At 39.7% G+C, this 27,641-nt stretch overlaps 2 protein-coding genes across 5 annotated transcripts in view; both read left to right on the top strand.

The window, feature by feature from the left end:
• Window positions 1-14,127, top strand: part of dixdc1b (DIX domain containing 1b) — a 44,117-nt gene extending 29,990 nt beyond the window's left edge. For all 3 annotated transcript variants that reach the window (XM_053648487.1, XM_053648486.1, XM_053648485.1), the window contains 16 exons: window positions 6,117-6,214; window positions 6,307-6,452; window positions 7,293-7,382; window positions 7,783-7,836; window positions 8,079-8,129; window positions 9,755-9,859; window positions 9,954-10,007; window positions 10,189-10,281; window positions 10,381-10,452; window positions 10,541-10,615; window positions 10,993-11,154; window positions 11,314-11,380; window positions 12,139-12,247; window positions 12,929-13,037; window positions 13,178-13,257; window positions 13,701-14,127. In XM_053648487.1, the coding sequence (XP_053504462.1) occupies window positions 6,117-6,214; window positions 6,307-6,452; window positions 7,293-7,382; window positions 7,783-7,836; window positions 8,079-8,129; window positions 9,755-9,859; window positions 9,954-10,007; window positions 10,189-10,281; window positions 10,381-10,452; window positions 10,541-10,615; window positions 10,993-11,154; window positions 11,314-11,380; window positions 12,139-12,247; window positions 12,929-13,037; window positions 13,178-13,257; window positions 13,701-13,707 (1,372 nt within the window). In that variant the 3' untranslated portion in view covers window positions 13,708-14,127. The remainder of the gene's footprint in view (window positions 1-6,116; window positions 6,215-6,306; window positions 6,453-7,292; window positions 7,383-7,782; window positions 7,837-8,078; window positions 8,130-9,754; window positions 9,860-9,953; window positions 10,008-10,188; window positions 10,282-10,380; window positions 10,453-10,540; window positions 10,616-10,992; window positions 11,155-11,313; window positions 11,381-12,138; window positions 12,248-12,928; window positions 13,038-13,177; window positions 13,258-13,700) is intronic.
• Window positions 14,128-19,068: 4,941 nt separating this feature from the next.
• Window positions 19,069-27,641, top strand: part of ddx10 (DEAD (Asp-Glu-Ala-Asp) box polypeptide 10) — a 42,377-nt gene continuing 33,804 nt past the window's right edge. The window contains exons 1-9 of one of the 2 annotated variants that reach the window (XM_053648983.1): window positions 19,069-19,362; window positions 21,567-21,627; window positions 21,734-21,864; window positions 21,970-22,128; window positions 23,247-23,367; window positions 23,723-23,912; window positions 25,014-25,140; window positions 25,377-25,539; window positions 27,195-27,279. In XM_053648983.1, the coding sequence (XP_053504958.1) occupies window positions 19,186-19,362; window positions 21,567-21,627; window positions 21,734-21,864; window positions 21,970-22,128; window positions 23,247-23,367; window positions 23,723-23,912; window positions 25,014-25,140; window positions 25,377-25,539; window positions 27,195-27,279 (1,214 nt within the window). In that variant the 5' untranslated portion in view covers window positions 19,069-19,185. The remainder of the gene's footprint in view (window positions 19,363-21,566; window positions 21,628-21,733; window positions 21,865-21,969; window positions 22,129-23,246; window positions 23,368-23,722; window positions 23,913-25,013; window positions 25,141-25,376; window positions 25,540-27,194; window positions 27,280-27,641) is intronic. The other variant, XM_053648984.1, reaches the window with a different exon arrangement.

The following is a 27,641-nucleotide window of genomic DNA, read 5'->3' as shown; positions in this document are numbered from 1 at the left end:
ACATAGGCTGCAACCCTACTACCCTACTATACAGTAGGGCGAAAAGCAGTATGCCAAAGGAGTAGTATGTCCGAATTCTCAATATTCATAAAACAGTATTCAAGAAATACCTGGATAGCCTATTGCTTCCGTTGAGATTCTGCAGAATCAAAAATGGCAGAAGGCAGCGTGTTGGCTCTTTTTATACTGAAAAAGGTACTGAACAGTACGTACTGTTTCAACAGCCAAGCAGTAGGTACTGTCACGGTACGCGATTTCGGACGAAGCTGTACAAATTATTGGTGTATGCATTCACCAGGGGCTGTATTCAGTGTTTTTGTCAATTGATATGTGGGGAATTCCATTAATATTCAAAATTGTGATGTGTGGATGCTTACTTTAAATTTTCTGGGTGGTCCATTCGGATTTTTTAAAATGATAAAATATGTACTTGCCAGCTGCCTGCATAAAATGTTATAGAAAAGATAGTCCAATAACATTTTACGGGTGAAATAAAGAAGACACTGATATTACTATAATGTAATGTAAATGTAATGTAATCCTAATATACGGTGTGTATACTAAGAGTAAAGTTCATGAGTACATGAGTAGTCTTAATGACGATGATCACATTTTTTTGCGCTCCATGCAAAATATGTCTCAATGTAACAATTGGGGTTCCTACCCCATTAGTTGGAATTATTTGACCTTTGTTTTGGGCATACACTGCCCCACACATTCAACTATTTAAGTAGCACATAATTCTGTAGATAATTCCATGACTGGAAGGGTTGATTACCAGTGTACAATACCAACTTTGGGATTAAGTCATCACTAGACGTGCTTAACTTTGAGCTCAATGCAGCTTTAACCCTCCTATTCTCTTGGTGGTAAAAAGTTACATCCCTTATGTTATGGGTCAAAATAACCCCCGCAGTTTAAATACACACAAAAAACAGCAAAGAACAGCTAAAAACAGTAAACCTTTATTACGTCTTGTCCGAGACAATCCGTAAGAAGAAATATTTGCATATAAGTTCATGACCCTAAATGAGGAAAAGAGAGATTAAACAGTAATGTTTGTAACAGCCTAGTATACTCATTCATTAGTGTTTTATGCTAGTGTAACAGTTATAGGATGGTTAGGGAAAAGTGAATTACTTTAAGATTAACATAATATTGAAAAGCTGTGGAAATGAGGTCATGAAACGCAACACTAAACAACACTAAAGGGACAAAAACTAAATTAGACTTTAGTCTAGTTCAGTAGGAGTTTCTAAAATGCACCAAAGTCCATATTTATCATGTAAATTGTAGAGTGCCTGGTACAGTCATGTATCAGGATGCACCATGTACAAAAGTATAACACGATGTGGTGTTCTCTCCGAGCAGTTGCACCTTATATTCTGGAGAAACATCTAGTGTAGAAAACGTACAGAACCGAAGCACTGCTTGATCACAGGACAAGTGACAAATGTGATCTGTTGTCTTATGACAAGTGTAACATGTTTTTAAATTTTATTTTGTAAAAGAAAGGCTTGTTTTGAGGACACTCTGAGTCATGCTAACAGCAAAGACGAAGCTTATTTTGAGCACTGGACCGGGATACACTTTCACATGATGTGGGTTTGCTAGCCACAGGCAATAGTTATTCATTTTCCAAGCAGCTATTCATGGGTTTTGGTTTTTTCAAAAAAAAAGAGGATGTTTCACAGCAGCAGCATTCACTGTACCCTGGTTTTCTGACATCCAGGCATTTTGAAATGACGAGCTGTACGCCAGGCCTTTTGAAATGCCATGATTGCACAATGTCCTGTCATGCTGAACATATCACTGTTCAATCTTCAGCATTTTTCTGAATTCATTGGTTAACGAGTTTCAGTCTAATAACGTGAGATGTTCTCATGAGTGAGGGAGCTTTGGTGGTTGTGGTTAGTTCTGTAGAAAGTAGTGACTAATATAGTAAAAGCAAAGATGGATGTGGGGCAGCATAATTGAAGTTGGGGATGCACAATGATGGCTAGAATGATGGTCATGCTTATTTTATGTAGGAACAACTTTAGACAGTTAAATTAATTGAAGAATTATTTTATGATGAAGTATTACATACACTCATAAATAAGGAACACCTCTACACCTGTTCATGAATGTAGTTATCCAATCAGCCAATCATGGGGCAGCAGCACAATGCATAAAATCATACAGATACGGGTCAAGCACTTTAGTTAATGTTCACGGCAAACATCAGAATGGTGAAAATGCAGTCTCTCAGTGACACTGGTGTTGGTGCCAGACAGGCTGGTTTGAGTATTTCAGAAACTGCTGACCTGCTGGGATTTTCACACACAGCAGTCTCTAGAGTTCACACAGAATGGTGCAGATATGAAAAACATCCAGTGAGCGGAATGAACCTAGAACCCATGTTGATGAGAGAGGTCAGAGGAGAATGACCAGGCTGGTTTGAGCTGAGAGGAAGGCTACGGTAATTCAGATAACCACTCTTTTACAACCACGGTGATCAGAAAAGCATCTCGGAACACACCACACTTTAAACCTTGAGGCAGGTGGGTTACAACAGCAGAAGACCACACTGGGTTGCAATCCCATCAGTCAAAAACAGGAACATGATCACCAAAACTGGACAGATGAAGACTGGGAAAAGGTCACCTGAAGATTTTCCAATCTTAAAGGACTTTGCATGTTCTGATCTTTCAGGAAACATGACGAGATGTATTTTTTTTTTTGTTTTGTTAACTTCAAGAGAAGAAAAAGTCTGTTGACATGAGCTGAATGCTTATGTGTATAGCTGTTATAGTGTAAGTGATGATAATAGGCACTAACTTGTCTCACAAACGTTCCACAGCATGAAATGTGACTAAACCGATAAAAAAAAAGTACAACTTTTTTGAAAATGTTACCGTTGACAAATCGCTGTGGTATAAAACACTTCTAGATGTGCAGTTATTTGACTTCAGACTGGTAACCGTAAATCTGCTTTACTAAAGGCTCCATTACACCACCTCATCGTTGATTTATTTTCCTATAACAGCATGCCCCACCGTTTTTTAAAATTATTATTATTCCTTACATAGTGTGAGTAAATTAAGCATGAGGTTTGAAAGTAAAAGCAAGAAAATGAGAGTGACAGTAGAGACATAAAAGCCAAGTTTTTGTAACACTAGTATCAGAGGGAGGCTGATATTTATCTAGGGATAATGAGTTCCAGATTTTAGGAGCATGAAAACAATGAAGTTTGTCTCCTCATCTGGTGTTATCCTTGTGATGTACAGTGAGGCAGCACTTGAGGCAGATCTTAACACTTTTTATTTAGAACTGTCAGCCTGCTTTCTAAATAGAGAAGCAATTACGAACATGTCATCAAGATTGTTTCCCACGTCTTATTTTCGTACCGCACAAACGGTAGCATCGTGATGCACTGCCCTATTCCCAAATGTGGCGTGTATAGAGAAGTGAAGGTATTTCATTATTTCCCGGTGGTCAAACCCCAAAAGAGGCCAGTGCTCCTCCTCTCTCTACAGTGTCCTACCTCAGTCCTGCACTCTCTATCTCTCTCTCTCTCTCTCTCTCCCTCTCACTCTCACACACACACACACACACACACACACACACACACACACACACAAAAGCAGCAGCTATAGAAAACAACTACCCCTCTGTTTCTTTGTAGAACTGTTATTGTTGTTGTGACAAAAAGAAAAAGTAGCTCATGTATCTTCTCACATCCTTGCATCAGACACACTTACAGTGTTAAGCAGTAGCATAGCTACAAGTACAGAAGATATCACTTTAGAGACATTTTCCAGTAGTGGGGCTGTAGCATACTTACTTTTAAACCAGGTAGCGGAGTAGAATTGGTAAACGCTACATTATTCATTTCATCTCTTACAACCTCAGAAGCATTTTGCTTGCACAGCTGATGAAAGACTTTTGTCCAAAATGTCCTGCTTCTCTTGAAACTATGTATACTTCACCAACTTTCAGTACATCTACAATAATTACCCAAGTACTCTGGAGTTCAAAATAAAAACTAAAAAAAATAATCAAACCCAGAATGATAATTGATAGTTTCTGGTTGAAGTCAGCTGGATCCTTGTTGTTAATTGTACCTTACCCAGCGGTGCTATTTCTAGTAGACCAAACCACAGAAATGAAAGTGGAGGAGGAAAAATAGAGCTTGTCTTTATTCAGTACTAATTAAGTCAAAGCAGTGGAGTGTTTTGTAATGGTGGTTTTATGCAGATGATGTAACCTCAACCATGGATGTAGTTTCAGAGTGTATAATATACTTTTGCCATGGTATTTATAGCTTCAGAATATATATATAGAGAGAGAGAGAGAGAGAGAGAGAGATGAGGACAGTATTGATCAAGGGAGCTCTTTTGTACTGACTTTTTGGGGATTTGAGCATAATTAATAAGGATCAGAGAGACTGGGAGAAAGATTTTCTGCTCCTTTGATGTGGACTGAGAGGCAGCTGGTCCGTGGAGAACTGAGCAGAGATTAGAGTGTAGTACTGCTGGGTCTGGAGGGCCTGTGAGAGCCACTACTACGGTCTGGTCAGATCTGGGACACCTCCTTACTGCACAACAGCCAGCTGAGAGAAGACCTATGATACACTAGATTACTTGTTTCATTGTTGGTCAGATTCTGCCGTTTTCAGTTGAACAGATAGATGGAACGTTAACCAATTCAGTCAATTAAACAGCCACGTTTCCTTATTCTTCTGCAGTTGTAACTCACCATAGTCCAACCATTCACTTAGTGGCCACGTTTCTCAAGACACGTACATATTTTGGTCACTTTGTAGGTTTAAAATTACTGGTAGTAGCTCATCTGTTGCTGTACCCCACTCTACCCCATCCATTCACAGAAAGAGAACACCACTGGACCGAAAAATGGTGGACCATTCTCAGCACAGCAGTGCTATGGTAGGCCATGTTATTGGATGTTGTGGTGGTACAAATGTGCCAAACACCACAGCATTACTGGCACTACATTACATTACATTTCTAGGATCGTTTCTTTTTTGCTGGGTTGCAAACAGTCCACCAACCAAAAATATCCAGCCAACAGCAGTCCTGTGGTCAGAAACAGACACTGATGAAGGGCTAGAGGACAGCAAGGACTTTCCTCACTCACCATTTTCCAGTGACGGTCAGTGTCATAGTAATGAGAAATGCAATGCAGAGTCACAGCAGAGACACAGCTTGGCTAGTTTGTGATCTACAAGATGACAAACACGGTAGTGTTGATGGCTGTATTTGCATGAATCTTAAAGCTCTTAAACCGAACTGTTTCAGCAAAGTGCATAGATGCAGAGGTGAGAAAGCTGGACAGACTAAAGGGCTAAAGCACTGCTGCATTGCTCTCTTTAGGTAGAGAGGAAGCAAAGGTTAAATCCCACTTGCACCAGTGTCAGCGGGAAGTTGAACTCTACTGTGGGACGGAAACTAGACCAGCATGTAGACTACCATGGTAGCTCAGTGCATAAGATGTTAGACTACTGATTGGAAGGTCCCATCCATCCAACCATCCATCCATTTTCTATACCGCATAACCTACTGGGTCACGGGGAACCTGATGCCTATCCCAGGGAGCATCGGGCACAAGGCGGGGTACACCCTGGACGAGGTGCCAATCCATCGCAGGGTTGATTGGAAGGTCATGAGTTCAAATCCCAACACCGCCAGCTGCCACTACTGGGCCCTTGAGCAAAGCCCTTAACCTTCATCTGCTCAGTTGTGTAAAGATAAGTGTAAGTTGCTCTGGATTAGCCATATGCCATAAATGTAAATGTAGATGAAAGATGTTTAAACGAACAAAATCGGATCAGAATTTAATTACAAGGTGCATCTTGGATGCGTGTTAATTATAAAGATTATTCAGGTCACTCAGGGTGCATTTTTCCTTTAGTGGCTCGAGTAGATGGCTGAAACTGGGCATAGCCACAGATAGACAGTTAGTAATGGGTGCCTAGATGGCAGGTGTAGCTCATAACCTAGCGATACACACAGCAAGAAAAGGACTGTGTGGTTATAGTGATGTTATATAGCTGCTGAGTAGTCTAACTTAATTTAGCCATTTCAGATTCTAAGCTTGGATTCTTCTCTTCTCAGCTTGAGCACCTCCAGTCCTGACCACATGCCCAAAGACCACACCGGCCTCTCAGAGGACAACGGACAGCTTTTGAGTATCCAATTAGGACACACCAAAGGTAAAGCAGGTTCTTGTACTTGCACTTGTCTTCTCAGTAATGCTCATTGGTGTTTCAAAGGTACTAATGGACCAGGGTGTCTTGCTTCTTAGACAATTTGACAATTGGCCCAGGTGTAGCCCAGGAGCATGATGGGAGGTGTGTGAGTAACTGTGCCTGGGAAGAGCAACTGTGGGAGCAGCAGGAGCAGTTAGAGAGAGAGATGGTGGAGGCCAGGAGAATGGTGTCCAGCCTACAGGTGACCCGCCTTCCTCACTGTTTTTTTGTATGAGTACAGACCTGATTAAATGTGTGCATATAGAAATAACAGTGACTCCAGTGCCAAGTAGCTCTCAGCGGTGGACTAAGCTTTCAGAATTGATCTTATGATTGTAGAATGGAAAGACAAAAATGAGGAATCCAGTGCAGGAAATAGATATTGTAATCTGGGGTCACATCTCAAAATTATATCTGCGTAAATACAAATCTAAATACACAATATGAAAGTATACTTCGGAGCTCCCTATTGGTGGTGTTTAGTTCAGTTTTTATCGCTTGCTCATCACGTAGATGCAAAAGTTCAGCAAATTTCACCTCTCGTGCTGTTCATAACCTTTACTAACCCTAACCTTTACTGAGGTTAGGATAGAACGCTGTTTGTCACAGCCTTTAACAGACAACTGGGCAGATTTTTAAAATTCCTCCAATTGCATTAATAAAATGCAAAATAGAAAACAGACATTTCAAAGACATGTTTGATACGGCACAATATTCACTAAACACACATAAAATCGGCCATGACCAAGTCCATAGAGGCAGCATAGACAGGGTATGGTGACACAACTTGCAGGTCGATGCTACTTTCGCTAGTTTTTAATCTTGATTTGTCTGTTAGGCCTAAAATAGATCTGTCTACAAGAAATCATTCTGAAGACGTCATTATACAGCAATGTTTAATGCGGAAATCCTGAAAATTCACTTTATAAGTGTCTGATAACTGCTGCCACAGCAGAGGTGTGGGTAACAGATTTTCGATGTAAAACGTGTGTCAGATGCCACTGTGTCTGAAGTATGTGTCCGTGGTGCTGGGTGTTTACAGGCTTTGCTTCTGCATGGCTCGTTGCCTGACGATGAGCAGGAGGATTCGCTGAGCTTGGGAGAGGGAGGGGAAAATGCCGAGCAACAACTGGTATGACCTTTTTTAAAATTATTTATTTATTTATTTATTTATTTTACAAATAGTTATCTTTTCACCTTGAAATGGTGGCATTTCAGTTTTGTGTTGCTCACTCGTTTCAGCCTTTTCATAAGAAACCCCTTTACATGCCATGTCTTCTTCCTCTTCTTTTTCTCACACTTGCTTATTAGCTCTCTGTGCTGCTCAGTTCTGGCAGGTTAGATCAGGTTACCGTGTGGTGAGTTCTGCTTTGTCTGCGTGTGAGGAGCAAGTATCCATTTCCCGCCGTCTCTGTTCACCTGCTTCTCTCTCCAGCTCAGTTTCTGCCTCATTCAGCTGCTGTTTAGTTGTCTTTTTTTAGCACAGCGTGTTTAGTCTACAAGCGAATTACCATCGTCCATGGTTGTTGCAGGTTATAATCCGCAGTCGTCTTGACCAGAGCATGGAGGAGAGTCTGGAGCTGAAGGTAGACTCGTATTGTACTTTTATTGTAGCAGTGTTGTAATATGATGCTTGTTTTTACAGCCATTTTCTTTTCAGGAATTCTGTCCTGTTCTATAAAGTTTATTACTTGAGATGTAACACTTGTGTGAATGTAGTATAAATGATCAGATAGTTATTGTTGGTGTTTTATGCATCTGCGCACATGAACATTGCTTTCCTTGTCTGTGGTTCTTGTTGTTCTGATGATATCTGGTTGTCCTGTAGAGGGAGCTGTTGAAGTACAAGCAGGAGGCACGCAACCTACAAGGAGTCAAAGTGAGTCGATTTGATTCAGCGTTTTCAGTAGCTTTTTTATTTTAGCTGCATAACCCTTCTGCCATTAGAGCTGAGAGTGTAACCTTGCTTTCAGGAAATTCCACTGACCAAAAATGGGGAAAGAAAAAAAACTCATAACATTAGTATGATCTTTTCTTGTTTTTTTTTTCTTCTTTTTATTAGAATATTAAATAAATTAAAAGTAAAAGTCACATGGTGATTATGTGACGAGGGACCACCATGTTTGCCTCGCACCTCTGGGGTTGGGAGTTCCAATCCCACCTCCGCCCTGTGTGCGCATGTTCTCCCCGTGCTCCGGGGGTTTCCTCCAGGTACTCCTGTTTCCTCCCCCAGTCCAAAGACATGCATTGTAGGCTGATTGGCATATCCAAATTGTCCGTAGTATGTGAATGCGTGTGATCGTGCCCTGCCCGTCCAGGTTTTTCCCCCGCCCTGAGTTTTCTGGGATAGGTGCCAGGCTCACCTGTGACCCTGTGTAGTATAAGTGTTACAGAAAATGGATGGATGGATATATATACAGTTTGTATATACACTACCTGTCAAAAGTTTAGGTACACTTATTCGTTGTTTTTATTATTTTTTTCCCCACATTTTAGATTAATAATAAAGTCAATAAAGTCACAAATGGAACTATGGGAATTATGTTGTGATATAAAAATCCAAAATAAATCAAAATAATTTTGTATTTTAGCATCTTCAGAGTAGACACCCTTTTTGCCTAGAATTTCCAGAAATGTATTCTTGGCATTTTCTCAACCAATTTCTTGAGAAATCCCACTAAGATGCTTTTTAAACAGTATTAAAGGAGTTCTGACCTACGCTGCACACTTATTGGCTGCTTTTTGGAATATTTCGCATCATATTTTTCGCGTCATCAGTTTAAAAAAAAATAATTTTTTTGTAAATAAAATGTTAGTTTTCTAATGAAAGAAATGAATATGTTTGCATAGTTATATTTTTGTCTACAACACCGATTTCAAACATTTAATCATACACCTTCAGATCAAAAGATTTTTAAGCTCATGAGAAACATTTCAGTCAAGTGTCTCCAATCTTTTGATGGGTAGTGTATATATCACATAAAAGATGTCACTGTCATGTTACTGTAGGATGTATCCCATCCTACAGTAACCCCTAAAAAGTGGCACATAGAAATTAGATAGTGTAATAACTGACAAAAAAACACTCAACTGGAACCTTGTAATTCAAAGGTTTCTATACATGGCTTAGTTTACAGTTATATGTGTATATATTTCCTTATTTAGCTGAATGTTTTCTTGTGACCGCCATCGTCTCTGCTGCAAATATTACCCGTCCTAGACACACTGAATGTTACCTTGTCCGATACATTAGTTTGTATACACTACTTACTCTCTTTTTTTTATCTTAATCTACTCTTGTTTTTTTTTTTAATTAAAATTATATATATATATATATATATATATATATATATATGTGTGTGTGTGTGTGTGTGTATATGTATGTGTGTGTATATAAATATATGCATATATATAAATATAAGTTCTAATAATATAAACCCTGCAAATCAGTGTACAAGCTACAGAAACGGAACAGTATGTGTTGATGGTGTGCTGTATGTGCAGGATGCTCTCCAGCAGCGTATGACCATGCAGGAGTCGTCTGTGTTACAGCTCAAACAGGAGCTCCTGCGCACCAGCATGAACCGTGATGAACTGGCAGGACAAAACGTGAGCGAAAACGTTAGCAACTGCATGCGTGTGTGTAGAATGTACTATATGCGAGGGTGTGTATGGTATTCATTCTGTGTTTATGGATCCTCAGGCAGAGCTTCATAAGAAGCTAGAAGAAAGGAACAGGCTTCTCAGTGAATATAAGGTACACTAAGTGCAAATCACACTAATACATAACACCTATATGCTTCTCAAAGATGTGATTAAATAAAATAATAGTAACACATGATATAGAGTGAAAAGGGCATGTATTTATAGTCCAGGAAAAAATGTATTGTTATATTTTAGCTGCTCTTGTTAATAATTCAAGAATTCTTGCTATGCAGAAAGAGTTAGGACAGAAGGATCGCCTGCTACAGCAACAGCAGTTCAAACTGGATGAAGCTCTACGCAAGGTGGCAGACAGCAACAGCCAGCAGGTATGGCCTTCATCAAAATACAAACCACACGCTTTGTGGAACCTGAGGCAAATCTCCACAAGCTTCAGCTGATGTTATTTATCCTTGTGTAACCCTCAGGCTGACCTGCAGAGGGAGCCAGAACACAAGCAGAGGTTTTTTCAGGAGCTCACTGATCGTGCCGAGGACGAGGTGAGACCAAAGCAATGAACAGACACTTTCAACATGATGTTTAAGCAATTAGTAGCTTTAAGATTCTTTTTTTTTTTTTTGGTTTCAGCTACCTGGATCTCCGAGCAACGGCTACACAGATCCTGCAGCACTAGAGCTCAGCACAGCACGATCACACAAAGGAGTGAGTACCCATCTGAATCATGCAGCCAGCAAAGTAAAAAAAACCCCAACATTTCATCAAATCCATCAGCCTTTAGATATTTTATGAGTTGTGTTTCATTTTATAATTCTCGAACAAGTCGAATAAGTCTTCAAGCTTGAATCAAGCATAATAGTTGTGTTTACATTCAAAGACTTTTATCCTATATGTATCTTGAAACAGTTTACATTCTGAAGCAAATCTATGAGCATGTGAAATTACGTGAATCTTAGCTAAATAAAAAATACAGTTAAAACATTTTTCAAATCAAACATACCACGAATTGTATAGCTCTATTTAAAAGTTGACATGGAGCTTATGTTGTCCTTTAATGGATTGTGTTCCTGTGTTCCTGGCAGACGGAAGAGCTACAGTTGGTACGGGATGCTCTGCGCAGTCTGAGGAACAGCTTCGGAGGCCACGACCCTCAGCACCACACACTGGACACACTGGAGCAGGGCATGGCCAGCCTTATGGACCGCCTCTACACACTGGAGTCACGGACCAGACGTGACAGGAAGGTGGGAGCGTTTTCTAAAACTGTGCCTTCTCAGACATTTAGCCTCCTGCTCTGCAGCCCATGTACCTCCATACACATTGTGCACGATTCGGTTTTAAATAAATATCCGAGACTTGACCGTTGCTGCTAGACTGAAACGAGGCTTTTCAACTCTTTCTAGGCAAGGGCGAGGTCTCCAGGACACAAGGCCACTCATACAGACAGGGACTCCTGGCCTTCCAGCACCAGTAAGTGTCCTTTTCAAATACAAATTAACTAATTAAGGAATAAAACACAACAGGGTTGTGCTGTTCTAGGAAATTAATCACGACAGAGTTGATTATTTTCCAGTAGCAGTAATTTTCCTTGTTTCCTTGTTCCAGTAATTTTCCTTGTTCCTCTTACACCACAGCAATTTGTAACCAATACGCATTTTTATTCATTAAAGAAAATTGCATACGTTTTATAGTTATGTTTAATGTTGTGGAACGTCTGCTCAAAAGTTACTTCCTGTTATCGTTTACATTGTAGCAGCTATAAACGCTAATTCCCTCACTTGCAAAGTTCTTTAACTCTCTGACAATGATCTCATGTCAGAAAACTTAACTACAGCTTCACCTCTAACTGCTGCAAAGCTCTGACACTGGAGACTCCTTCCAAAAATGCTTAAAAATAAATAAATAATCTCTTGATGGAAAGCTTTAAATATACAAGTCCCTGTATAAGCTGTTTGTATAGATGCGATAACGTTAGAACCAACGCATTAATATAAACCTTGCAGTTTGGCACTATTGTCCGAGCTGCTGTTATAGAAAATTAATCAACACCTTCTGACCAATCAGAATCAAGTATTCAACAGACCTGCGGTATTAAAAGCTTTAGCATGTTACTGTGTTATGATTGCAGTAAATTGGATTTGCTCTATAAGAAGACATTTTCCGGTGCTGTTGCTTTCAGGTGAATTGATTGTTAAAGCGGTGTCTGCTTTGTCTGCTTTTTGCTACAGGAATGGTCCACTCTCACAGCAGCCCTATGCTTAACTCCTCATCCTCCACCAAAGTCCTGTACTTCACAGACTGCTCGCTCACACCCTTCATGATCAACATCCCTAAGAGGTGAGTAAATCTGGCACATGAAAAAATGTAGCCATTCAGTTTTGGTGAGCCTGTGCCGACTATAGCCACATATTAACATTCTTGGCTGACAGGAACGGAATCTGATGTGGTCTTCTGCTGTTGTAGTCCATCCACCTTAAGGTTCAGCTTGTTGAGCACTCTTAGATGCTTTTCTGCTCACCATGATTGTAAAGAATGGATATTTGAATTACCGTAGCCTTCTTGTTTGTTTGGTTTTTGCACCATTTTGTGTAAACTCTAGAAAATCCCAGGAATCAGCCATTTCTGAAATGCTCAAACCAGCCCATCTGGGACCAACAACCATGTCATGGTCAAAATCACTATCACATTTTTCCCCATTTGGAAAGTTTTGATATGAACTTTAACTGAAGCTCTTGTCCTGTATATGCATGATGTTATGCATTGCACTGCTGCTACATGATTGGCTGATTTGCGAAATTGCGTGAATATGCAGGTGTACAGATGTTTCTATTAAAGTGGCCACTGAGTGTATACTTTTATATATAACTTGACTTGGTGCTGAGAGGAAGATCTTTATGTATGAATGCCACATAATAAAAATCCCAATAATACAATTTATTCACCAAAGCAACATGATTTAATTTGCAGTATTTTTTTGGTACGTGATGTAAAATAGTAATTTCTACATGTGTTTGTCAGTTTGGGAGAAATTACCCTCCGAGACTTTAAAGTGGCTATAGATCGAGAGGGCAGTTACAGATACCATTTTAAAGCTCAGGACCCTGAGTTTGGGACTGTGAAAGAGGAGGTATGTTTTTCTTTTTTTTTTCTTTTTTTTTTTAAACCTGAATGTGATGATGTTTACGATGTTGAAGTGCTTACACGTTTATCATCATTAAGAAATATAGATAGTATGAATATGTAAATTAATCTGACTGTGTCCATCAGGTGTTCCAGGATGAGGCGGTGGTGCCCGGCTGGGAGGGCAAGATCGTGGCATGGGTGGAGGAGGATCACGGCGAGGGGAGGTGAAGCACAGGAACTGCACACAAATATATTTTCATATCACTTTCATTGTTTCGGTAAACACCATCACCATGGGTTTTATTTTTTGGGTTTTTTTTTGAGAAAAGGGGGGTGGCATGGTGGGAAGTATTGCTACCTCACAGTTCCAGGGTCCCTGGGTTGATCCTGAGCTCTGGTTACTGCTGGACTGCTGTCCTATCCTGGGTGTATTCCCACCTAATGCCCAGTATTCCCAGTGTGCAGTTGTCCTATAAATTTTTTTATTTTTTATTTTTTTTTTTTTTAAAAAGTGAAATTAGTCATAGATGTAGCGTCATTGCAACCTAATAAAACTTGCAGCTTAGTACATTTTTAAAGTAGCTTGCCCAACACTGCAGTGTAGTGCACTACAGTGCAGTTGGTTTCACACTGTTTTTACACTCTGTCTCTTTTTGTGTCCTCATAGGATCTAACAGGAAGCCTGAGAAAAGCCCAGCCGGGATCAGATGTGACAGGAAGGATGAACTGTGCCGATCTGTCAGAATAAATGTGCTTGTGCCGAACGTACAGATGCTCAGCTTTCTCACTTGGAATTCGAAAATCCTCCTGTTCCCTGTACCTCTGTGTTTCTGTGCGAGTCAAGTGAAAGCAGGACAACAGAAGGGACACCCGGAGGTTAATTAGAACGTGTTCCTGTCCGTTCTGTTCTCTGAACAGCTGTCTACAGAAAATACAGGCTCCTCGCCAATGATTAATCTGAGGAGCTTTTCCTTAACGAGTTGCCATGCTGCAGACATCTGTAGTGTCAAATTAGTGTTTCACTGTGACCATAAGAACTTCTGTTTAGACATTAAAAGAGCTTCTCATAATAAATCTTGTATTTTATAGTTGAACGGCCAGAGATTCGATACTTTTTTTGTAGCGGAAAGACAGTTTACGAGCAGGTGCGTGTGTACAGTATTATGACATGAGTAAGTGAACACGGTGGTGTGTAATACATTTAAAGATTTTTAGAAGGGTTTGTGTCATTTTTCAGCCTTAAATTGATCGATTTTTCAGTCCAAACCCAGTTCACATTATCTAGCAATAAGATTATTGATATCTGTTGACACTGTAGTAACAACGTCAAGTGTCGAATATACCAGCTGCCTATGGCACGAAGCTCAGAAGGAATTTTACGTACAATTTTAATGTGATGTCAGCCGAACTGACTGATATCACGTTAGAAGAGGTGTGTAAAGGTTTAAGGTATACGCCACCTTCAGTGAAGGCCAGGCCCGTACCAGAAATTTAGCAAATTTTTCCCTTTTTCATCCTCTTAGTCAGTTCATTTTGTGAAGTTTGAGTTTTCTGGACTATTATTTTGTGAAAACGTCTATTCGAATTTAGGTCAGTCAAGATTCTAATGGCAGAGAAATAACTTTACTTGTGTTTCTCAATACACAGCCCAAGCACTGAGTTTACAGGACCAAAGTGAGGTGACGATATTAAACATGCTGGTTTAGTAGTATATAAATAAGGTCTAGTCTGAGTGTTTCTCAATACCAAGAGTGTGTGAAATGGATTTGTGTTCCTGGGAACAATGATTGGTTTTTTAAGAATGAATTAGCAAGGACACGAGCAGAGAAGAGAGATGGATGATATTTAAGGAGTTAAATACTTCGGGACATGCAGTTATAGAAAACTGATCAACGATGTGGTGGGGTCATGCAGCCTGTGGCCAAATGGAGTGACTGTTACCACCCAAGTTGATTCTTTTCCAATAACAGAACGTCCTAAAATGGCAAGTTTTTATTCTTGTTACACTGCAGCAATTTACAGACTATTACAGTTTATATATATATATATATATATATATTAAAGAATGTCACAAACTTCAGACAAACAAGTTAGTTCCAGTTATCACTTGCGCTATAGCTGCTCCTCACTTTCTCGTGAAGTCAGTACAACAAAAAACAGTAGCTTGTTACCGAGAGTCTCCATCCACAAATGTTAAATAAATCTCACTTCACAGAAATATTGTCCATCATGTGCTTTGTTTTTAGGCTTAGCTTATGTGGAGCCTCCGCCGTACAAGTCTCTGTGAATGATCCGTTACTATGGAAACGATAATGCATTAGAATAAACCTGTTGTGACATCATTTATCACATTTTTATTTCATTTTGTATCGTCATACCCACTCCTAACAGAGAATAGGGTTGTTAAAGTATGGGAGGTGATTCGTACTTAACCCTTGTGCTTGCAGTTTACAGGTAGCTACGTTTCCCAGAGGAGGTTTTTGCTAGGTAGCTAATCGGACACAGCCAGACAAGCACTACTTATAACAAAGGAGCAAATATTCCATTGCTGCATTACTGATTTCTCACCTCACATTTTTCAGAGATTGCTGTGTAGTAAAAGAGCTGAAAACGTCACAGTTATGAGATGCCTCCTCCACCACTGGTCTGTTATTGCAATGAATTCTGGGTCTTTTAGTTCATTGTAGGTAGTAAGACGGTAACCAGTGCACCTTTTAAAAATTTGGGTAGTATCATGGACACTCTTATTTTACTCACTCTTGGTTACTTGGGCAGTAAAAGATGACGACAACGAGTGCATGGGCATGAAGTCACAAATTCAAACGCACATTGAGAAACACCAGAGGATTTAAAATTGCCTTAAGACTAACACTGAATGGCACAAATAAAGTGTAAAAGCTCAGTATGTCTGCGTCGTCTTAACCGTCTGTAGGCATTTCCGTTATTTGAAGTTGCATCAGTTTGTGAGTGATAGTAAAGGCTATATTTACATTGCACTGATTTGGAAACTAGCAGAGTTTACAGAGTAGAACCCGGTTGTGCCTGGACTGAACTATATACCTGAACCGGTAAAAGGTCATCAGAATAGGATTTGTACCAGAGTGTTGCTTTTACATTTTAAACATGTATGTAAATATGTTTATTTTTCAGAAAGAGAGACTTGACATGATTTTATATGATCAGTGTTCTATGAATTATGAATGTTTGAAATAAATGTTTGAGGGTTTTACTGCAAGTTGCTTTTTTAAATATAGGTATATATCATTTCATGTACTGTTCAGTGTTGCACTTGAAACCTTGGTAACGTCACTCAGATAACATTCCTACTAGTGATTGTTAATAACAGTTGGATTTTGGATTGCAAATAAACAATGTGAATACCAACATTCAATTCCATTTTATTCATGTAGCGTTTTTAAGTATATACAGTGTTAGAAAGCAGCTTTACAGAAATCTGGATGTATATTCGATACCTAATGGGCAAGCCAGAGGCGACAGTGCTGAGGAAAACTCCCTGAAACAACATGAAGAAGAAACCTTGAAAGAGACCAGACTTATAAGGGGAACACATTCTCTTCTAAGTGAAGCAGGATGGTGAGATTATAAATATTTACCTTGAACAGCTGTAGAAAAGTAAAGGCAAACAATAGTAAGGGTGGTCAGCGTGTTGCATATGAGTATATTGTGAATAAGAGTCCTGGGATGAGCACAGGACAGTCTTTATGATTACTGCAGCATTTCTTAGGTACGACTTGTACAGCATCCAGGTGAGATTATCCACTGAAGCAATGGTGAGACTTGGCATAAATATAGTTTTGTGGGGTTTTTTTGTGGAAGTGCAATTCTGTTGGGTATCCAAAAAAGATGAATGAGAATGAGATGAATAAATGAGATTCAAAGACGGTGTTTTGTAGTGTTTAATTTGGGGAAAAAAAGCTGGAAAAAACAAAGCTCTTTAATCTTTGTGATGTTATTTTGCTCTTTAAAAGAGCTTTCCAGGAACAGATGTATTTATACTGAGATCATGTGACACTTTAATTACACACAGATAGATTATATTTAAAAAAAAAAAAAAAAAAACCTGTGTGACTTCTGACCTCTGTTCCCGTAAGTTGCAAGGTGGGGCCTCTATAGATCTGACTTTTTTGTCCAGCATATCCCATGGATGCTCGATTAGATTGAGATCTGGGGAATTTGGAGGCCACATCAACACCCTGAACCCTTTGACATGTTCCTCAAACCATTCCTGAACCATTTTTGCAGTGTGGCAGGGAGCATTATCCTGTTGAAAGAGGCCACTGCCATTAGAGAATACCGTTGCCATGTATTTTGTCTGCAACGATGTTTAGGTAAGTGGTACGTGTTAAAGCAACATCCACATGAATGCCAGGATTCCCAACAGAACATTGCCCAGAGCATCACACTGCCTCAGCTGGCTTGCCTTCTTCCCGTAGCGCATCCTGGTGTCAACTCTTCCTCAGGTAAGCGACGCGCACACACTCGGCTGGCCACATGATGTAAAAAAAAAAAAAAACGTGATTCATCAGACCGGGCCACCTTCTTCCATTGCTCCATGGTCCAGTTCTGATGCTCACATGCCCATTGTAGGTGTTGTGCAGGGGTCAGTATGGGCACTCTGAGTGGTCTGTGGCTATGTAGCCCAATACACAGCAAGCTGCAATACACTGTGTGTCCTGGCACTTTTCTATCACAGCCAGCATTAACTTTTTCAGCAGTTTGTGCTACAGTAGCTCTTATGTGGGATCAGACCAGACCGGCTAACCTTCACTCCCCACATTCATCAGTGAGCTTTGGGTGCCCCTGGCCCTGTTGCTGGTTCAACGGTTGTCGTTCCTTGGACCACTTTTGGTAGGTACTAACCACTGCATACCGGGAACACACCACAAGACCTGTCATTTTGGTGATGCTCTGATCTAGCCATCAGAATTCTAAGCTGAAGTCGTTCAGATCCTTATGCTTGTCCATTTTTCCTGACTGTTCACTTGCTGCCTAATATATCCCACCACTTGACAGGTTCCATTGTAACAAAATAATCAGTGTTATTCAAATGACCTGTCAGTGGTTTTAATGTTATGGCTGATCGGTTAATGGGTAGAGATGCTGCCTCAGAGCTCCAGGATCTCTGGGTTGATCCTGAGCTCAGGTTATTGTCTGTGGGATTTTGAATGTTCTCTCCCTGCTCGAATGGGTTTTCTCTGGGTTCGCTGGTTTCTTCCCTCTGTCCAACATGCATGTCGGTGGACTGGATACAATAAATTGCTCAGAAAGGTGTGAAAGGTGCTCTGTGCTTGACTAGTGTTCGACTAGTGCTCCATCTGGGGGTGAAGTCTTCTGTCCAATTTTCCTGGGATATTCTCCAAATCCACTGAGACCCTGACCAGGATAAAGCAGTTACTGCAGATGAATTAAAGTGCACCTATTATGGTTTTTTAAAATATTACCTTTCATGTAGTGTGTTATAGCTGTTTGTGAATGTAAAAAGTCGCACACGTTTTTAAAAAATCAAAGTGCACGACAAACTGAGTTATTGTCTCCCAAAAGAAGGAACCAATTCTAAACAGCTTAAACGAGTTGTTAGTGATTCCATACTTGCTTCCTGTATTAACCTACGTAGGTTTGTAACAAAAAGCCCCTCCTCTGGTCTTCATTGGCTGCTCGCTGACAGCGGTAGACCAATCACAACAGACTGGGACATCTGACCAATCAGAGCAGAGTATGCTCTCTGAAAGGAGGCGTTTAGAATGAATCTTTTAGAATGGATCATTTAACGAGTCGTTTTTGACACTGGGGAAAAAATAACGATGCAGTTTAAATTATGAGCACGTTAAAGTATTTTTTGACCTTGGATGCATGTATGTCTATAGTATGAGAAATCTAAAACAAAATTAGGCACCATAATAAAAAAAAAACATAATAGGTGCACTTTAAAGAATAATGACCGTTTGGACGCCCCTATTGGTACATTTAGTAGGTTTTACTTTACTCCATTCCGACAGGAGGCGCTACTGAGCTCTCATTCCTCTGCACAGCGATCAGAGTTCACGAAGAACAGGGCAACGTTTCCTCCACATGCTGTATCTCATGAAGTGCGTTTAACAGTCGAGTATTTACATACGTACATTGCGAAGAAAATGCGAATAAAGAAAGGAAAAGAGAAGAAAACCCTTCCTGAAGACCCAGTTAAGAATTTTGAGAAATGGAGAAAAAAGCATGACAAAAGCAGGAAAAAGACTAAAAGGCCGAGGAAGAAACGCGAGTGGGAGATAGAAAGAGAAATCATACAGAAGCTGGTCACCAAATACGCAGAGGTAAGTCAACACTTACTGTACTACTAGGCATTCTACTGTACTAGATAGTATTTAAAATCAGTGCACAACCAGTGATGTAACATACTGTTTAGTAGGATAGTATGCAGAGAAAATAGGCTTTGCTGTTTCATGCTGTTCCACGTTCATTTTTGTTGTTGTTGGTTGTGCAGAAATGATTTTGTAGTGCTAATATTAGTAAATAGTGTTTACGTAATAATATAACTATAATTAAATCAGTGTTTTAAAGGTAAATGTTAACAAGCCTTTTGTACTGTAGCTTAATGTCTTGCGCTTTAGTGTATTGCGTCACAGGCCGTCACAGCGACTTAAAGGTGCAGCGGTTAATATTTATATACAGACTTTAAAGATACTTTAAATATAAACTGTACACACACCGGCCTCTGTATCAGTTTTAGGAGCACAACTGCTTAGTTCTGCTCAACAGAGGGTTTATTTATTTGTTTGTTTGTTTAGAGTGGGATGGGTTCAACAAATCTGCATTTTTAAATCACACACTTGTTTCAAGTCATTTTCAATTCACATTATTTGACAGTTTCATAACATAACAGAATTCATGAAATAGCAGAACAAGTCTGTAATCAAGTCCCAATGAAATCATAATTGAAGTTTTGTGGCTTTTAGTGTGAATATTAGACTTATTGTTATCTATAAGCCACTGTGCTCTAAAACAATGATAAAATTTGCATATATATATACACGTTCAAAATTTACAGTCTGTCTCTACCACCAATACAGAGCAGCAATTTTGAGGACATCATTCTGCACTTCAGCTTCTCATCAGATTTTCTGTCCAATCAAATGCGCTCTAGAATCTGAAGTATCCTGCTCCCAACATTATAAAAATCCATGGTACTAACCGTCAAGTACGGCTTAGCCCAGGCTGTGAGGTAAGCTAAACGCTATTGGCTATTTAAAAAGGGGGAGGAGCCACTCGATATGTCCCGCCCTGACTTCCTGTTTCAGAGGAAATTACGGCAACGCATCTAATACCACTGCCCGTTTCAAGGCACTTTGCGGGGACTTTAAATGTAAAACAAGTTAATGCTCTATTTTCCCTGACAATAACAGTAACACTAGCCAATCCTGGCCAACTGTGAGCTCATGTATGTGGAAGAAGGCAGATAGCGCTTTCCTCTGAGTGTTTTGCAGCATGCGCAGCGGTTTGAAAAGACGTGGTTGGCTGGCTGGCTTCACATATCTCAGAGGAAACCCATGTGAGCCTTCACCTGCCCCCATTGGTAGCTGTTATTGCTAGAATTCCTCCAACAGCAGGTAGTGTTGCAGCCTCATGGCTTCAGGGTCCTGGTTTGATCCTTGCATGGCTGTCTGCGGGGAGGAATTGTACAGTGTGATTGCCACTGGGAGAAAAGATCGCCTGTGGTGTTTTGTATTGCTCTTCAGTGGCCTGAGTCTTTGGCTGAAGGTATTGCTGGGACTGCCTACGGTGTTATTGAGTGGTTGAGCAGTATTGTCCATGATGCTGAGGAGTTTCTGCTACTACCTACAGCAAGCCTGGCTGTACACCTAATTTGGACCCAGAGTTTCCGATCAGTTGATATATTCACGTTTGGAACTTTTGGGTGCATGGTTTGATCCCGTGCTCAGGTTACTGTCTGTGTGGAGTTTTGCATATTCTCCTCGTGTCTGTGTGGGTTTTTCCATGTTCTCCGGTTTTCTTCCAACACTCAAACATGCCGATAGGTAAATTGATGACTCTATATAGCGCCTAGGTGTGATTGTGTATGCATGGTGCCCATTAAGGGTGTTTTCATGACTCACACCCAGTATTCCTGGGTTAGGCTTTGGATCCACTGCAACCCTGAAGAATATAAAATTGTTACTGGTGGTTTATAATCATCATCATCATCCAAAATAAGTGCTGAGTTGAGATGATTCCATCTTCTGGATGGAGCTACAGTTGATTTTGCCAGAATTTTTATCATATAGTATCAGAAACCATATAAGCAAGTGTGTCTGAGATACAGAAGGACTTGACGTGGTCTCATGTATTTGTGTGATTTGAACATGCACAGTGCAAAACTGGTAGATATCAGACATCTTGTCTTGACTGTATTATTTTGGATAAATGTGGAAGATTTGGTGCATTTTGTTTCAACGTGTGTTCTTCAAGAAGCACCAGTTCTCCAAAAATTGAGCATATCTATATATATTTTGTCTCACAGATAAATCCAAAAGAAGCTGTTAAGTTCTCTGACTTTCCACTCTCAAAGAAGACTGTGAAAGGTATTTGATATTATCATTATCATAATTTTATGTTAATGCTATGTTTTAATTTGTGGCTAAGGCCCATAACAGCAAAATGAACGAGTGTGTGTTATCATTTTCACAGGCCTGTTAGAGGCTCAGTATCGGCAGCCCACGGAGATCCAGAGACAGACCATCGGCTTTGCTCTGCAGGGAAAAGATGTCTTGGGTGCTGCAAAGACCGGCTCGGGGAAAACTCTTGCTTTCCTCATTCCTGTAAGTGAAACCTGCTGAATGACAGAAAAGGACTGTGTTGCTCTACTTCTGCCACACAACATGCATAGCTTGTTGGTTTTTGTTTTTTCTGCTGAATTCTGCTAGGTGCTGGAGTGCCTGTACCGTAACCAGTGGACAGCCATGGACGGTCTCGGTGCTCTTATAATCTCTCCCACTCGAGAGCTCGCTTATCAGACATTCGAGGTTCTGAGGAAAGTTGGGAAGAACCATGAATTCTCAGCTGGACTTGTTATTGGTGGAAAGGTGTGTTCTCTGTTTATAAGAGAAATATTGTGCTGCAACTTGTAAACTACGTGTGACACACCTACAGGGAAGGACAGATGATTTAAATATTGTGAATTATTAGCGGTACAATGTGGACATGCTTTAACACAGTTTGTCTTATGTTTATGATATTAAGTATCAGATAAGTCCATGTTTAGAGTCAATCAGTGCATTTACACGGACAACAATAATCCAATATTAACCCGATTAAGACAATACTCTGATTAAGAAACTAGCACGTAAACAGCAATTTTTAATTACCTTAATCCAATTAAGGTCATACTTGAAGTAAACACAAATCGAATTAAGACATGTGGAGTACTCCTGTTTTAGTCACATTATCGATGTGTATTATAGACATGTAAACACCTTAATCACATTATTAACATCGTGTGAGAGTTTTCACCACATTTTGCGACAGGACATGTACACACACGGCAGTGTTCAACCGTTTTACGGCAAACAAGAGAGCACGGCTGCGTCCCAAACCGCGTACTTACCTACTATAGGCCTGTAATAGACGAAATACATGTATCTCGGCTACTATATAGTAGGTAAGTACGCGGTTTGGGACGCAGCCCACGGTTTCAAGCAGTCGTCTATTTGCACGTACAGCATGACAAATAATTAACTGCACTTGAAGCGTTCGTAAAAATTTTAAATAAAAACACCCAAAACTATACGGTACCATAACGAAGACGAACTGTATGTTGATAAGTGAAATTCTGGAGGGGACGGCGTGGCACGGTGATGTAATGACGTGTGCTGTTAATCGAACTATGTTCTATAACATGTAAAACAGGAACATGAAAGGAGTATTCTAAAAGCGACTCATGTAAACACCTTAATCACAATATTGTCTATACTCAGAGTAAGGTCAATAATTAGATTACTGCTGTCCATGTAAACTTTAGTCATCGACTACATTTACATGGACAGCGGTAATCTAATTACTGACGACTGCTTGAAACCGTGGGCTGCGTCCCAAATCACATACTTACTTTTTTCCCCCTCCTCCAGAATGACTTATTGTGCAAAAAATGCAGTACACTTAGATACCTGTCATTAACGCTTGCTAATAATGTATCTGGTTGCAGGACCTCAAGGACGAGTCTCTGAAGATTCATCGCACCAACATCATCATCTGCACACCAGGACGTCTACTGCAGCACATGGACCAAAATTCCAGCTTCCACGCCTCTGACCTGCACATGCTCGGTACACACTTGCTCAGGGTCAACGCTGACGTGTTACTGTGTTGGTTTAGAATGAGATCTGTGAGATGATTCAAAATCATTAATCTAAATCCAGAATATTTCATTTAGGTTTAAATGTACACAAAGGTTTTATTAACACAGAAAAAAAAAGTTTTTGTAAAAATGTATCCTCACATGCGGTAAATAACCTGATTTAATAGATTATTTTGCTTGGAGTTTCTCAAAACCCATAGACAACAGTACAACCTGGTACAAACTATTATAGTGTGCTGTTTACATGATCACTTAAATAATCTCTTAAATGAAAAAACTAGATGCACCGATTAGATGAAACTTTCCTGTGTTTATCATGACAGTGTTGGATGAAGCTGACAGAATTTTAGACATGGGCTTCGCCGACACACTCAACGCCATTGTGGAGAACCTTCCAAAAACCAGACAGACGCTGCTCTTCTCCGCCACACAGACCAAGTCTGTTAAAGACCTGGCCAGACTCAGCCTGAAGAACCCCGAGTATGTGTGGGTTCATGAGCAGGCTAAATTCAGGTATGACCATCAATGTATCTGCATCTGTTTAACTTTTACACCAATTATTTAGTCTCTCCTTGTTGAAGAGTCTTGAGCTTGAGTATGCCTATTGTTTCTGCTCTCTTTCTTCCTCCAAACCCAAGTAACCATCAATATTAACCCTAGATTATGTAGAAGGTCAGCCACACAAGTCATCGAAAATGAGCTGTTACTATGTATTCGAATGGAAGCATCAATATTAACATTAATCAACACCTTCTGACCAATCAGATTTGAGAATTTATAAGTGCTGTGGTGTGAGGAATGAATAAAACATGACCCGGTGTGCAAATTCATCTTTACATCCTAGCAAGCATTACAATGGCATAAGAATGACCATATGCGCACATTAATCAGTGCAGAAAGAAGAAACTGATCATAGAAATTCACACAAAATCAAGCAAATGCCGCAATATTTGGAAAAAGCTTGCAATTTTTCTACATGACCACAGATGTTCCACAGATCTGGGCCAGGACGCGTTGTGTGACATCGTCAAATCACGTGCGCCGAACATGGGTACAGCTAAAAGGCCTCGTTTCATAACTCCGAAACACCGTCAAAACAATTTTGTGCAATTACAATTTTGCCAATTCAAGTAGTTTTCTGCAAAAAAAAAGAGCACACAATCTTTTTTAAAAAAAGCCGCAGCAAAATCAAGCATTTTGGCCACAGCAATTACAAAAAAAAACCTCCACCCAATCCTGTGTTGGACTGATAAATGGTCTAATCCTGAGATGTTCATGTAAGAAAAAGTGATCCTATATAAAGATGGAAAGAATTTCTCCTTCTCATTGATTTTGAAGTTGATTTATGCAGCTCTATATGTAAATCTACTTAAAAACTAATTCACACGCTCTGTTTACACTGATTTTTAGATTTTTAAAATGTTTTAAATTTTGTTTATAGAAATTTTAGACTTTGGTCCAGAGGCTTGTGTACTTTAGTGAGGTTTTTGCTCCTGAATTGAACAAGATTCGCAAAGAAAGAGAGGATGATAAACCATTGTTGGAGGGATTGAAAGAGTTCTCATTTGTGTGTTTAAAATCGAATTCTCTCTTGTTGGTTATTGTGCCCCTCAGCACTCCGGCTACTCTGGAGCAGAGCTACGTAGTGTGCGAGCTGCACGAGAAGATCAACATGCTCTTCTCTTTCTTGAGGAGTCACCTGCAGAAGAAGATTATTGTCTTTTTCGCTTGCTGCAAAGAGGTAAATGTTTACATATCGCATATATTTCTGTGCTAAAATTGCAATAATATAGTTGTGAAGCCCCTTCCATGTCGATAGTGACGATTGATATTGTTATTGATTATTTAGATATGGTTATTTGTTTACTTATGGATGTCATATGAAATAGTTAGAGATGTTCAGTGCTTTATCAGCATCATTTCCATCCATTTTTATTCCATTCCTTAACATCCGCAATTACCTGTGTGCTGTTCCAGGTACAGTACCTGTTCCGTGTGTTCTGCCGGCTCCGGCCCGGTATCTCTGTTTTGGCCCTGCACGGAAAGCAGCCACAGATGAAGAGGGTGGAGGTCTACAATGACTTTGTCCGCAAGAAAGCTGCTGTCCTTTTTGCCACAGATATCGCTGCAAGAGGACTTGGTAACTAAATCTCTTACATCCCTGCTGTTTTTTGACATCTGGCTGCCAAAAGGCCCCAGAGATCATAATACAATTTACAGAATTGTCAGAAGATGACTTTCTGTTGACGTACTGTTGCAAGTTGTCATCTTTTCATCCATTTTCCACATCAGAACAGCCGGTTTTCAGTCCGCAAACGTGACTCAATTCCGATGTCTGAACCTTGCTAGTCTGGAGCTGAGAAAGCTGTGATGACTGGAGCTGAGTGTGGGATTATTGCTACTTGGCTTATTGGTGGTGACGGGTCTAGGGTGTCACAGTTAGAGAGGATCTACAAAAACTCCCGTAGCATATAGTCTGTGTTATGAGCGAAGGATGTTTGTCATATCATATCATGATACTTAGACATTTCTACTATACACAGAATGCATCACAATCTTTAGGTTGACCAACAAACTACTAGCAAAACAGTAATTTAATAAAATGTAACAAAAAAAAGAAATAAAAACTGACCAAGATGTACATTATTTATTACTGATAGTAGGAGTAACGAAAAATCCTGTTAAAAAAAAAATAAAGATTTTAATATTTTTAAAGATTCAAAGTATTGCAAAACATCAGGTTTCTATGGAAGCCAGTTTTGCCACAGAGAGAATCATTTAAAAAACTAATTGCGACTTTATATTTTATATCTCACAATTCAGACTTTTTTTTCTTGCAATTTTAAGGTAACCTCTCACAATTCTGATGTCACACACAAAGAACTGGTGGAAAAGTATGCTGGCACTTAAATGAATATTTTATATGATAAAATATGTAATATAATATTTATTTATATTTAATAGGGCTGTGATGGTTGCCATGACAACACCACCACCGCGGTGGTGGCGTCAGTGACGGAAGTGCTAAAATAAAGCCTTATCTAATTTTTTTATATTTAGGTTTTTATTTAATTTAAGCCTATAAAATTATTATTATTATTATATAGTGATTTATACATTTTACTTCCTCCATTTTTCTAGTACACCTGGGTGACTAGGAACAGGAAATTGTTCAATCATGACTCCCTGTTTCACAGGGGTATAAATATAAGGTAAAACATAGGCCAAATTCCCTTAGTCATTCATAACAATGGGTAAGACCAAGGAATATAGCTATGATGTGCAGAAAAAGATTGTTGAGCTTCACAAAATGGGAAGTGGCTATAAGAAAATAGCACAAGCATTGAAAATACCCATTTCCACCATCAGGGCAATAATTAAGAAGTTCCAGTCAACTGGAAATGTTATGAATCAACCTGGAATTGGACGCGTGTCTATATTGTTTCAACGCACTGTGAAAAGTGGCCAAAAAATCTCCAAGGATCACAGCTGGAGAATTGTAGTAAACATGTTTGATACAGGCAAGAAGTTTGGCATGTTTCCATGTACTGAGGGCAAACAGCTGTAGTTACTTTTATTTTTAATATGTTTCAAGCAAAAATTCTTATTTCAGTACAGAGAAATGAGCCAAAATAATTGTGTGGTTATATCACGTTCACTACCCATGCAGAATAGAGATTAGCTATGAAAAAAGTGCAATATTCCTTGGAAAAAAGAATTTGGCAAAATAACACTGGTTCAATGTAAGTGCAGAATGTCTGTGAGTGATCTGAGCTTTATTGTGTGTGTGTGTAGATTTTCCTGCTGTGAACTGGGTGCTTCAGTTTGACTGCCCAGAGGACGCCAACACATACATCCACAGAGTCGGCAGGACAGCCAGGTATTGAGCAATGTGGGCTTGTTGTATCTAGTTGTGTTAATAATAGTAACAAACCCAGAAGCCATCTCAGTAGATGGCAGTCTTACTCAGTTCCTTATCGTTGCAGGTCAGTGGTGTGTCCACATTGGCAGTCTGTCTGTCTTTCTTTATTTATCCTCTAGTGATCGTGGCTTGGCTCACTTAGTTTTTGTATATGTACCTTTTCCACACAAACGTTTATTATTTGCATTTTATCTCTCAGCACAGAACAGAACATTACAGAACATGTGGGATATCTGGTACAGGTATGCTAGGAGCTGGGAAAGAGCAAAAATGAATTGAGGTCCCTGAGGACTTTTTTTGGAAATGCTAACCTTGCAAGC

The sequence above is a fragment of the Ictalurus furcatus genome, chromosome 18 (genome assembly GCF_023375685.1).
Source record: "Ictalurus furcatus strain D&B chromosome 18, Billie_1.0, whole genome shotgun sequence".
NCBI classification, from domain to species: domain Eukaryota; kingdom Metazoa; phylum Chordata; class Actinopteri; order Siluriformes; family Ictaluridae; genus Ictalurus; species Ictalurus furcatus.
This window is presented reverse-complemented; position numbering and strand designations above follow the sequence as displayed.